Source organism: Paroedura picta, chromosome 6 (genome assembly GCF_049243985.1).
Source record: "Paroedura picta isolate Pp20150507F chromosome 6, Ppicta_v3.0, whole genome shotgun sequence".
Classification (NCBI taxonomy): domain Eukaryota; kingdom Metazoa; phylum Chordata; class Lepidosauria; order Squamata; family Gekkonidae; genus Paroedura; species Paroedura picta.
In genome coordinates this window covers 66240607-66252669 of record NC_135374.1, presented here as the reverse complement: position 1 = coordinate 66252669, position 12063 = coordinate 66240607, and the positions used below count along the sequence as shown (strand labels likewise).

The following is a 12063-nucleotide window of genomic DNA, read 5'->3' as shown; positions in this document are numbered from 1 at the left end:
TTCATGGCCTGGTGGTGGGGGCCCTCTAGTGAGGTCTGATGTAATGTTGAAGTGTGCTAGCCTTAACCATAGGCCTGGTGGAAGAGCACTGATTTAGAGGCCGTGTGGAATCCTGACAGGGCCTGGATCTCCAATGGCAGCTCATTCCACTGGCCGGTTGAGGTCAGCTGGATCTCTCTGGGGCCAGGGACTGCCAGAAAGTTGGTATTTGCTGAGCATAACGTTTTTTGAGGAACATATTGTGGGAGGCGGTCCCTCAAATACACAGGGTTTGTTTTTGTTGAGATTTACATTAGCATTATGGAATTTAAATTTTAAGTACCGTTTAGATCTGTTTGATTAGCAGTTGGAATACAGATGATTTTTAATAATAGACAGAATAATTCTAGTTCCTAGTGCTAGCTGTAATGTCTTCTACAGGCATTATATCGGCACTGTGTTCTAAGATGTGTACAGCCTGGACTTGTGGGTTTGAGATAATTTTGTGTCAAATAAGCTGTTGTAGCCAGTGTTAAGGCTCTGTATTCCATATTTTTACATAAACATATTTTAAAAATTAGGGCTTTGTACTGTTCCTTGTTGTAAATAAAAACAATACAAATATTCTATTTTAGTTTTATCAAATAATTTTATTCTCTTAAACTTAGGAATGGATCCAACAAAATAATATATTATCTATTGTCCTGAGGGATAGTCTGCATCAACCTCAATATGTAGAAAAATTAGAGAAAATTCTTCGTTTTGTCATCAAAGAAAAGGCCCTCACCCTGCAAGACCTTGACAATATTTGGGCTGCACAGGTAGGGAGTTAATTCTCACCCTAAGCAGAGGTGATTTTTTTTTACAGTAGATGAATGGCTTTGTTTTGTGGCATATGCCACAAATTAAACTAAAATTTAAAATGCCTTATTCTCCCTGCATCCTGTGTACATTGTTATAATAGTTGTGTAAGTAATATTATTTTGGTTAGTTGATATGTGCAGTGCTGTCTACCGAAAGAGAAGTGAGGTTGTGGCTTTCCCTTCTTATGTAATCAAATTTAAGGAGTTAAATATGTTAATACAATTAATTTAGTGTTCTTCTAATATCAAATACATTCAAATTGTATATAATGGGATGTATATCAAGTTGTATATAATGGGATAAGCCTAGCAATAATTTCTGTTACCAGCAGTAAATTGCATTAGCTGAATGAAACTTTCTGGCCTCCTTCCTTCTGCTGTAGCCCAATATGTTCCCTAAAATGCTGCTCCTGACAGAGCAGGGGTCCCCACAGAACAGCATGTGTTTTCAGTGGAAGGAGAGGAATTGACAAAAATCATTCCCACTTCCAGTAGTGGAAATTCCCACTGGATCCTACCCAGTCTATTATTTTGGAACCTAAGTAGAGCAATAGTTTGTATGTGTGGATTTCCCCACTCTGCTGCATCTTGACATTTTCAGGGGTCCTTTGACCCTTAAGAGTGAGTGGCTTTTCTTGGGGGTGTCTGAGACCTTAGCAATAAGGTAAAGGTAGCAGGTGGCTGTTCTTTGGGTCTGCTTGTGGCATTTCATCAGATCAAGCCATAAAAAACCCAAATTCTATCAAAATTAGAGTAATCAAATATGTTCAAAATATGTACATGCCAGAATGGAAATGGTTTTAGATTAGCTGAGTTTGAGCAGATTTTGTTAAATCAGTGAGCTCCACTCCTGGTTATCAGTGTTTCATGTATGAACACGAAGCAGACTTATTATGAACATATATTTTTTGGCTCATGAGCACATAAATCAGACTAGTAATCCATCAAGTCAGTATTGTCTATTCAGACTGACTGTGGCTCTGTGGGAACTCATGAAACATACCACCGTATCCCTTTAACTATAGATGTCCAGGATTCAGCCTGGTACCTTCTGCATGCCAAGCAAGTTCTCAGCCACAATGCCTCCCACAGTCCCTCATGGAAGGTACAATGATATACAATCTGAAACTGATCATCCAGCCATTTTACAGTGCATACCATCTTTACAAGTAGTTAGGACTAATTTTTTACAAATAAAAACATTGACTGACCATTGAGTAAGTGGTTTAAAACCCTGAGCTATGCATCTCTTCCAGCCTTTTGCTGGAAAATGAGAGTAGCATACTACTAAAGAGGTATTAATGGATTGTTAGTGTAAGTTTAGATCAGTTCCTGTTTCTGATATATTTTTAGGAAATTGCTACAATAATAATAATAATATAAAATAAAATGGTGTTAATCTTTTCTTACCAAGGCAGGAAAACATGAAGCCATTGTGAAGAATGTACATGACCTCCTTGCAAAACTAGCCTGGGATTTCTCTCCAGAACAGCTTGACCATCTCTTTGATTGCTTTAAGGTAACAGTACATGTATATATTGTGAGCCAGCAATGTTGGGCATATAAATTCAATAGAATTAAAATATAAAAATTATTTTCATTAAGCATATATTTATTTCAAGTTTCTTGGTTAGGGACCATGTATGTGATCAAAATCTTCATTTTGAAAATACCATGAATATTTTACAGGAAATGTATACATATTACAAAAAAGATATGATCAAGTAACTTTGGCAGAAGTATTGGATTTGATAATATATTGATAATGATACCTTGTTTTTTAGGCAAGCTGGACAAATGCAAGCAAAAAGCAGCGCGAAAAGCTGCTTGAGCTAATTCGTCGACTTGCAGAAGATGATAAGGATGGCGTGATGGCACACAAAGTACTGAACCTTCTGTGGAATTTAGCTCATAGTGATGATGTTCCAGTTGATATCATGGACCAGGCTCTCAGTGCACACATTAAAATCTTGGATTATAGTTGTTCACAGGTAAATATCTGTAGTTGGGATTACTTGGAGCTGGATTAAATGAACATTTGTAGAAGTGTATTTTGCTTACTTATCCAGGTAGTACCTGTACCCCTTGAAACTGCATTGTTGGGGGACTCTTGTGGAAAGAAGCCATGTGGTGAGAGAGGTAGAATTAGGCAAAATCTCATTTTGCCTTTTGTGCCCATGGAACAGGTGGAAAAGTAAAGGGGAAGAATGCTTCCTCACTGCAGCACCCTCTGCTGTGTGACTTTTTGTCCATCTGGGTTTCTGATCCTGTAACAGTATTTTTCATGAATTATGTGGGATCTTGCAGGAAGGAGAAAGTGAGAGAAGATACATTTCAGATATGGTGCCAGAAATCTGTAACCTCTGCACATTGCTAATCTATTTCATGCTGAAATTCTAAAAATGTTATTTTCAGGATCGAGACACTCAAAAAATACAGTGGATAGATCGTTTTATAGAGGAACTTCGCACAAATGACAAATGGGTCATTCCTGCACTGAAACAAATTAGAGAAATTTGTAGCTTATTTGGTGAAGCACCACAAAACTTGAGGTGAGACTTGAATACAAATTGTTCACTCATTTAGTGTATTAGTCTGAATAGATGCTGTAGTTTGCCTGTTCTTTTACAAGTGTATAAGTATAGAAAATGATAGTGTTGGAGCTAATATTTCCATTCTGATTATACTGGAGGCTTCTTCAGATGCAGGGAGTGTTCTTCTGGTGTGAGGATCCTTCAATAGGCAAGAAGACATGCTCCTGTCAGTGTATTTTAATGGGGATAAGACTATTGTGACCTGCCACGAGCCAATGGGGAGTGGCGGGAAATAAATCTTAACAACAACAACAACAACAATAACAATAATAATAATAATAATGTTACTGCGTTTCCCTATTAGCAAAACAGAAATTTTTGAATAAAACCTATACTGATACTGGATCTGCTAGTACAATTAGATGTTAATTATTTTTTCCTCTCCTTAAAATTAGTAAGGGATAACAGTCATAATAATAAATACTTGACTAGTCCCTTTACCCACTAGTGTCTATGCATCAAAATGTACCATGATACCAGGGAACAGATACTGGAGGCTTCTTCAGATGCAGGGAGTGTTCTTCTGGTGTGAGGATCCTTCAATAGGCAAGAAGACATGCTCCTGTCAGTGTATTTTAATGGGGATAAGACTATTGTGACCTGCCACGAGCCAATGGGGAGTGGCGGGAAATAAATCTTAACAACAACAACAACAACAATAATAATAATGTTACTGCGTTTCCCTATTAGCAAAACAGAAATTTTTGAATAAAACCTATACTGATACTGGATCTGCTAGTACAATTAGATGTTAATTATTTTTTCCTCTCCTTAAAATTAGTAAGGGATAACAGTCATAATAATAAATACTTGACTAGTCCCTATACCAACTAGTGTCTATGCTTCAAAATGTACCATGATACCAGGGAACAGATCTTTTTCAAAATCGTGCTTGCAAGCCAAGTAGCTCTGCAGGAATTAAGGAATTCAGCCAAGCTCTACATTGCAGGAAAGACAGTAATTACCGTCAACTCTGTTTGACGATTCCCAAATATCTGTAGTATTGGATCAATATCTGGAGTTACCAACAAGCAGGCATATTGCTTTAGAGCAGTTCCTTGCTGTCAAGAACAGAACAGATGGGGGGGGGGGGTTCCCTTTTACAGTACAGTTGTTGTTACTACACTTGCAAATGATGTGATTCAAAAGCAAGAACCACAGGACTAACTCAGTGCTTCACTTAAGCCTTTTGATTTATTTGGGTTTTTCTGTGACAAACCATGCTCAGAACCTTGTAACTTCTAAAGTAGTTTGCAGTGTGATATGGATCTGGGGGATGCTTTTCATAGAATACTCTAGTCCAGGGGTAGTCAAACTGCGGCCCTCCAGATGTCCATGGACTACAATTCCCAGAAGCCCCTGCCAGCATTCGCTGGTAAGGGGCTTCTGGGTAAGCATGGTAAGGGGCTTCTGGGTAAGCATTCGCTGGCAGGGGCTTCTGGGAATTGTGGTCCATGGACATCTGGAGGGCCGCAGTTTGACTACCCCTGCTCTAGTCTATTGATGCAAATCCTTCAAATGCCTGAGTTCTCTGGATTCTGACAAATATGGATATAAATGGAAGAATAATTGCGAAGATAGCAAAAATGTTTTTTGCTTAAGCAAACCGTTTAATGTGTGTTTTGTTGCCCTCTAACTCACCTTGGCTTTAACATTTCCTGTTGAATATGTATGCTAGATTTTTATTATGTATTTTTAATTATACAAAATGATGATAGCTTCTGTGGGTTCACATTGTTCTGCTGTAAAATGGAATAATTCTTAGTCTGATAAAGTGAGATAATTTAAAAAATCTTAGTGATAAATTGTACCTACAGCCCTTTTGACATGTTTTTACTGCAGTCAAACTCAGCGAAGTCCCCATGTGTTCTATCGTCATGACTTAATCAATCAACTTCAGCACAATCATGCTTTAGTAACTTTAGTAGCAGAGAATCTTTCAGCATATATGGAGAGCATGAGACAGTATGCTAAAGGTAAGTTAAATTAGTTAACATTGTATTATAACAATCTTTCATATGTTAAATGCTGGATAATTGTGGGTTACTCTAAGGGATTTATAGAGCCAAATGTATTAAAATGAAACATGTACACAGATTTGAAAGCCTATTTTACTAAAGGATGTCAGTCACTATTCTACAAAACTCAGCATGTTCAATTTTATATTCTAATGCAGTTTTGTTGAAAACATTAACGTACTATATTCTGATTGAATGTGTGCAGGAGAGAGAAAAACTGTGTGATTCAAGTTGTTCCGTTAAGACCAGCAGGTTTCCCACTATATAGGCCTTTTGAGACTCAAAACTCCTTTCATCAGATACTTTCTATCCTGACTTAGAAACTTTATAACCTAGAAATTGTTTTTTTAAGGTGACATTGTACTTGAATCTTGCTCTTCTATTATGGGTGTGCATCTGGGGATATCTGCGCTGAAAAAATCTCCAAAAAATACCTTACCAGTATTTTCCGACTATCTAAAATGACCATGTCCCCCAAATCCTGAAAATAATCTGGATTTTTCGGGAACTATAGATAGTTGAATTTAAAGGATTTTAAAAAGGGATTGCAATCTCTTTACATGCCTTTTGGGTGAACACACCACTTGGCAAAGGTGTTCAAAGGAAATACAAGCTTTTCAAATACTTTCAGAGTTCACTCGCTGCTTAGTGAAGGCAAAGAGACCCTTTAAACACTTGTTTCTCCCTCCATTGAAACCAATAGGGGATGGGATCACCCTCTTTGGAAGCCCATAGAACTGGACCCTTTGGGTCCAAAAAATCCCAAATACCATACCAGTACTGGGATTTGGGAATATTGGAAAATACTGATATTTTGGTGGTTCCGTATAGCCAAACATGATAAATACCAAATTTTCTTTTGCACATCCTTATAATGTCTACTACAGACCAGTACAACCACCCACCTGAAACTAATTATGATGTTAGTTAGGCTGAGATAGGAATTCTGGCTGGAGGTAACCCAGCGAGTTTCATGGCTGTGAAGGGATTTGAAACCAGATTTCTCCAGATCTATTATAGCATTCTAAATATTGCATTACACTACATTGACCTTTACCATCTATCTTAGGCTTTGAGTGGGGATCAGAGAGCCCAAACAGTGGAGCTAGGTACAGAAAGAGGAGCGATATCTATACTCCAGGTGGATGAGGGTTGGATGAGGAAAGTGTATAAGCTCATACACCCCATCAGCTAACTGCTGCCATTTGAGGAAAGGGAATGGCTTGGAGCACCCTGTCAAAAGGCACTCTTTCTTGCACTAATCACTTCCCCAATCACCTGGGCAGCGTGGGAGGAGCAGAAAGTGTGCTGTGTGCACTTTCTGCCTCAAGTGCCTGCATACTACAGCAGGAAGTAGCAGAGGAGGGGAGAACTTCATGCCAACTCATCTGCAAGTCCTCACAGATCATCCCCTGCTTGTCCATAATATATAAGCAGCTATTATACTTTGAATCCTTTTGACTTCTGAAAAGTTGGAAGAGACTTCTAAGTATGGGTGTACATTTGGCTATATCTAAGCTGGGAAAATACCTTAAAAATAGCTTACTTGATATAGCTGGTTTCAGCAGGATATAGGTGGGAATGTACTTTCAAGTATATAGGCCCCATACAGGATAATCATGAAACATTGGGATTATCTGTGAAAGCACAGTAGTCACTGTTAAACTTCATTCAGGTACAATTAGGCTTCCCTTTCAGCTTCTATAACAGAGACTGTATGGGTTGACAGCAGTCCTTGCTTTTTTGCTGTATTTTATCCCCTCCACTGAAAACAGTGAAGGATTGGTCTTATGCGGCTCATAGAATTGGATGCCCTGGTCCAATCTTTTTGAAATTTGGGGAGTCTTCTGCTTCAAAAAACAGGCCTCCCCAGACCCCCAAATACCTCTGAATAGAATCCCCATTGACTATAGTGGTGCCATGGGGTATAATTAGGAATTCCAAAAAATTGAAATACCATACTGGTATTGGAATGGGGGGATTTGGATTTGGGGGGGATTATAAATTTGGGGGGTGGGGGGGCCTAATATAATCTGAAAAATCCCAAATTCTTTTTTGTGCACACTCCTAGAGTGGCAAAATTATTTTTTTTCTGTAAACATAATACCTGAGTCTAACTAACTTCAGGTAATCTTATACACATTTTTGAAGTAATTTAGAATTTTGACTGGGATGTGCATTGTGTGTAATTTAATTTACCAAAATGAACAGTAGGATTAGGATTAAGATAATATCCATTTTGATAGTCCCCGGCCTAAAAGAAGTACAGTATTAGCTGGCGTATAAGACTACTTTTCCCCCCTGAAAAACATGCCTCCAACTGGGGGGGTCGTCCTATACGCCGGGTGCACTTCAGTTGGGATAGACATAGTTACCCATAGTGGCCCATAGTACTGTAATGTAAAGTAACAAACTCTATATTTCAAGTGGAAATGTTGGGGGGTCGTCTTATATGCCCAGTCGTCTTATACGCCGGCAAATACGGTATGTCTGGCCTCTACCAGGGCCAGGGCCTTTTCAGCTGTAGCCCCGGCTTGGTGGAACAAGCTGCCAGTTGAGACCCAAGCTCTGAAGGAACTACCTGTAGGGCCTGTAAAATGGCAGTCTTCTATCAGGCCTTTGTTGAGACTGGAACAAGAACATAGCCAATAAAACCTATGGGCCTCCCTCCATTCATCTTTGGGTTATTCTCGTCACCAAATTAGAAATTAGAATCTGAATAATAATATCACATACTGTCCATAAAGTGGACTAGGGCAGTGGTCCCCAACCTTTCTGAGGCTGGGGACTGGCAGGGCATTGGGCCGCGCCCGCGCATCGTGGCCCGAATCGCGGCCCGGCCCTGATTCCCTCTCCCCGTCCTCCCGCAGTAAAAAGCTTACTGGGCCGCAAGCTTGGGGCCTGGGAAGTTTTTTACTGTGGGGGGGGGGGCGGGGAGAGGGAGCCGCAGCCCGGCGCCATGGCCTGCCGGGCCGTGGCCCACAGGTTGGGGACCACTGGACTAGGGGACAGATTGATAAACAAATGAACAAGAACAGTGGAGTGCCACAGAGTTTTAATAATGTTTTAACTGTGTTTTATAATGTGCAATACATGTTATGAACCACCCTGAGCCTAACAAGATGGAGTGGTATATAAGACCAATAAAATAAATGTAGTTCTAATTAAAAGTTAAACTTGATAAAGTAGGTGTTAATGCATTCTCTTGTGACATAGCTTTCAGAGAAATTTTAAAATGTCTTTCCTTGTATAACAATAGATTGTGTTAAATTTACAGAACATGGAGAATATGATCCACAAACTGTAAGACCAGGAAGTAGGTACAGCCATGTGCAAGAGGTCCAAGAGCGGCTAAACTTCTTAAGGTTAGTTTGAGTAAGACTTCATTTATATAGGATTAAAATATTCAATAATATATTTCTGATATTTTGAAATAATTTTTTGTTCAGTTTAGCTACAGAATGGTAGTAATGACGTGATGCATTAAATTTCTGGACAGTGTTGTTACAAAATGCAAGTGGGATGATTCCTAGTTTTTGTTTGCTAATGTCATAGCAGATAGCCTGTAAGGATGGAGAATGAATATTCCCAAGAGAGTATTTATTCCATGGAGGCTAGATTTCTAGTTTTTGTGAAAAATGAACGTGAGAGTGTATGATCTTGACGGAAAAGTAAATTTAATGGACACCATGTGGCTTGTTCCTACTTATTCTATAGCCAGATTGCCAAAAGAGTGTACCTTTCACCCTAAACATAGCCTTATATTGCCAGTTTACCATGAACCTAAGATTTTCAGTTATGCTGGCATCACAAATCACTGGTATCATTAAACAAAAGTAGCAGCTTTTCTACATTCTTAAATTATGGAATGGGCTTCTGAAATGACAATCCAAACAGTCCTATTTGAGAAGATCAGCTAATTGTTTGGGTTGGATTAAGTCTCTGTCAGTTGTTCGTTTTGTCAAGTATTCTTCTCTGTCTGCCTGTGAAAATAAAACCAGGCAGGTGCCAGAATGGAGGCCAGCAGATTTTGTATGGTAAATTTGGATTGGGAGTACTTAATACATAGTGTGCATATTCTGGGTTTGTTTTTAGAGTTAATTACTGATATGTATATCAGTATATTACATGCAGACATTTTGGGCCTTGTTGACAGAATTCAATCTGAACTTTTTATCCTGGGTTTCTTAAAGATCTATGTGTTTTGGGAACCTTGAGGAATAGTAAGGGGAATAGTAAACACAGATACCACATTTTATTCATTCAATTTATATACTGCCCCTCACTGTGACATAGATGCCAGACAGATTCTACATATGTTCACATTATAAAGTTTGACATATGGGCAAGATCAGGGGGGTCTGGTGTTGCAGACTTTGAGTATTCATGGTCTGAAAATATGTTGGATCCTAATTACTGCTTGTTTCCTTTTGTTCTTGTTCAAGATTTTTATTGAAGGATGGTCAACTGTGGCTCTGTGCTCCTCAGGCAAAACAAATATGGAAGTGTTTAGCTGAAAATGCAGTTTACCTGTGTGATCGTGAAGCCTGTTTCAAATGGTATTCCAAACTTATGGGGGATGAACCAGATTTAGACCCTGACATTAATAAAGACTTCTTTGAAAACAATGTTCTTCAGTTGGATCCATCACTATTAACAGAAAATGGAATGAAATGTTTTGAACGTTTCTTCAAAGCTGTGAATTGTCGTGAAGGGAAGCTGGTTGCAAAGAGACGAGCCTATATGATGGATGATTTGGAGTTAATAGGATTAGATTATCTTTGGAGGGTAAGTGCAATGTTCAGTAGTCCAGTGATTATAATAAACTTGAGAGTTACACAGTGCTTTGAGGTGAAGGTTTTACTATATAATTTGTGAACCACATAATCTCTTTATTATTTGTTCAGGTATAGTCAATACATGTTTGGTGAAAAACTGTTCCACTTTTTCCATGTTGAAGGTGAAAGGTTTTCACATATAAAGATTCTGAAGCTCATTCCCTGCTGCCATTATACCAGCAAAATGCTTCTTGAAATAGTTATAGTATAGTATTTGTATAGGAGTGAGGAGCTAGAAAGTCACAGAATCCAAAACATCAACAACTAAAACATAAAATGGGATTTGGGGATTTGTGCAGCTAATGAGAAAAGTGATTTCTTTGTTATGCTTAATTGTGAGTTCTCTGGTGATTTAAGTAGTTTAAGTTATATTGGGTATGTCTTTTGAGAGATGTTAACAGTTTGTAAGGCTTTGAGGCAGGGTTCAGACCTGTGTTGGGAAAGCTGCTGTGTGAGAGAAATGGCAATTAATCAGTGCTTTAAGAATTAAAATTGGATATCCGGGAGTTACACCTGTCTGCAAAGCTCGCCTTCACTTTAGAAGGTGAGGAAAGATTCAGTCTTGGCATTCAGAGCAGGGATTAGTCTCTGTTCTTACTTATTTAAATCTTCCCGAAGACCTTGTTCTATAGTAAGAAGTGGTGGAACATAATACTGCTTAGATATTATGCCTTCTCAGGCTTTTTGGCCTTTTGCACTAGTTTTGGTTAGTGAGAGATTGCAGGGTTTAAACCTGCTTGAATGCTATGTTTCTTTTATCTTTGAGCTCTAATATAAGGTTTTGGAGAAAGTGAGGATAGAAATTTGACAGTGGTTATATTTGGTTTGCAAAATGCATTCTGCACATGTCCAGAGTCAGACATTCTTAAACTAAGGCAAATGAGTTTTCCTGAAAACAGATACCAGATTGAATGCAACTGTTAATTTTTCTGCAGTACTCCCTGAAAACAAAACATATCTCACTCGGATATTCTGTCTAATGCTCTCAAAACAAAGCAAGGAGCTGGCCATCTTTCAATTTCCCCTCCCAATTTCTTCTCAGATACAAACTAATTGCACATTTTCCCTAATGTTTCTGCAGTGAAAAGAACTAGACACTTAAAAAAATGGGAATTCAAAGGGGAGTTACGGGGTATTGTCCCCTGACAGATGGATGTGTCTGGAGTTGCAGATTACAGCAGTAGTTTAATATCATAATACTTTTTTACTTGAAAGAGCCCTAAGTATCTTGAGTCCTACAAACTCTATGAGGCATGTTCTGTTTTGTGATCCATAAACAGCTCTAATTAATTGAAAGCATATTTATGATCTTGCAGTCTCTGTAACAAGGGGAAATATGGCTGCATTATTTGACAAAGGGAGAATAATGTATGTTTGTTAGCTAGTGGAACATTGCTTGAACTTCAGTTACGTTTGTTGAGAAGAATAATATCTTATAGTGAGGAGCGTAAAAGATCCCTTTAGTTCTTGAAGGCTGGCTCAAAAAGGCAAATTTTCCCTTGGTGGATACTCAAGTAAGATAATTTTGGTGAGGAAGGGCCCTACACATGCAGTTTCTAGTGGCAACTCTATAGCTGAATTCTGCAGTTGTTTGTCTTGATGTAAAGTTAGAGACAGGCTAGAGGCTACTTTGAAGTGATTCCAAGGGAAGTTAAGAGAGTAGGACCTTCCGATTTCCAGGCATGAACTTTTTCTGAATGTCTTGCAGTACTTTGGAACCCTTGGAGAAATATTGTTGCTTTCAAATTCCCTAAACCTCATTGTAACATCT

General features: G+C 38.6%; 1 protein-coding gene across 3 annotated transcripts in view; it reads left to right on the top strand.

Annotated features, from left to right (window-relative positions):
• The window catches only part of USP9X (ubiquitin specific peptidase 9 X-linked), a 111479-nt gene that overhangs the window by 41250 nt on the left and 58166 nt on the right, over positions 1 to 12063 (top strand). For all 3 annotated transcript variants that reach the window (XM_077342901.1, XM_077342900.1, XM_077342902.1), the window contains exons 10-16: positions 648 to 800; positions 2257 to 2361; positions 2627 to 2833; positions 3258 to 3394; positions 5279 to 5412; positions 8732 to 8819; positions 9900 to 10242. In XM_077342901.1, coding sequence (XP_077199016.1) covers positions 648 to 800; positions 2257 to 2361; positions 2627 to 2833; positions 3258 to 3394; positions 5279 to 5412; positions 8732 to 8819; positions 9900 to 10242 — 1167 coding nt within the window. The remainder of the gene's footprint in view (positions 1 to 647; positions 801 to 2256; positions 2362 to 2626; positions 2834 to 3257; positions 3395 to 5278; positions 5413 to 8731; positions 8820 to 9899; positions 10243 to 12063) is intronic.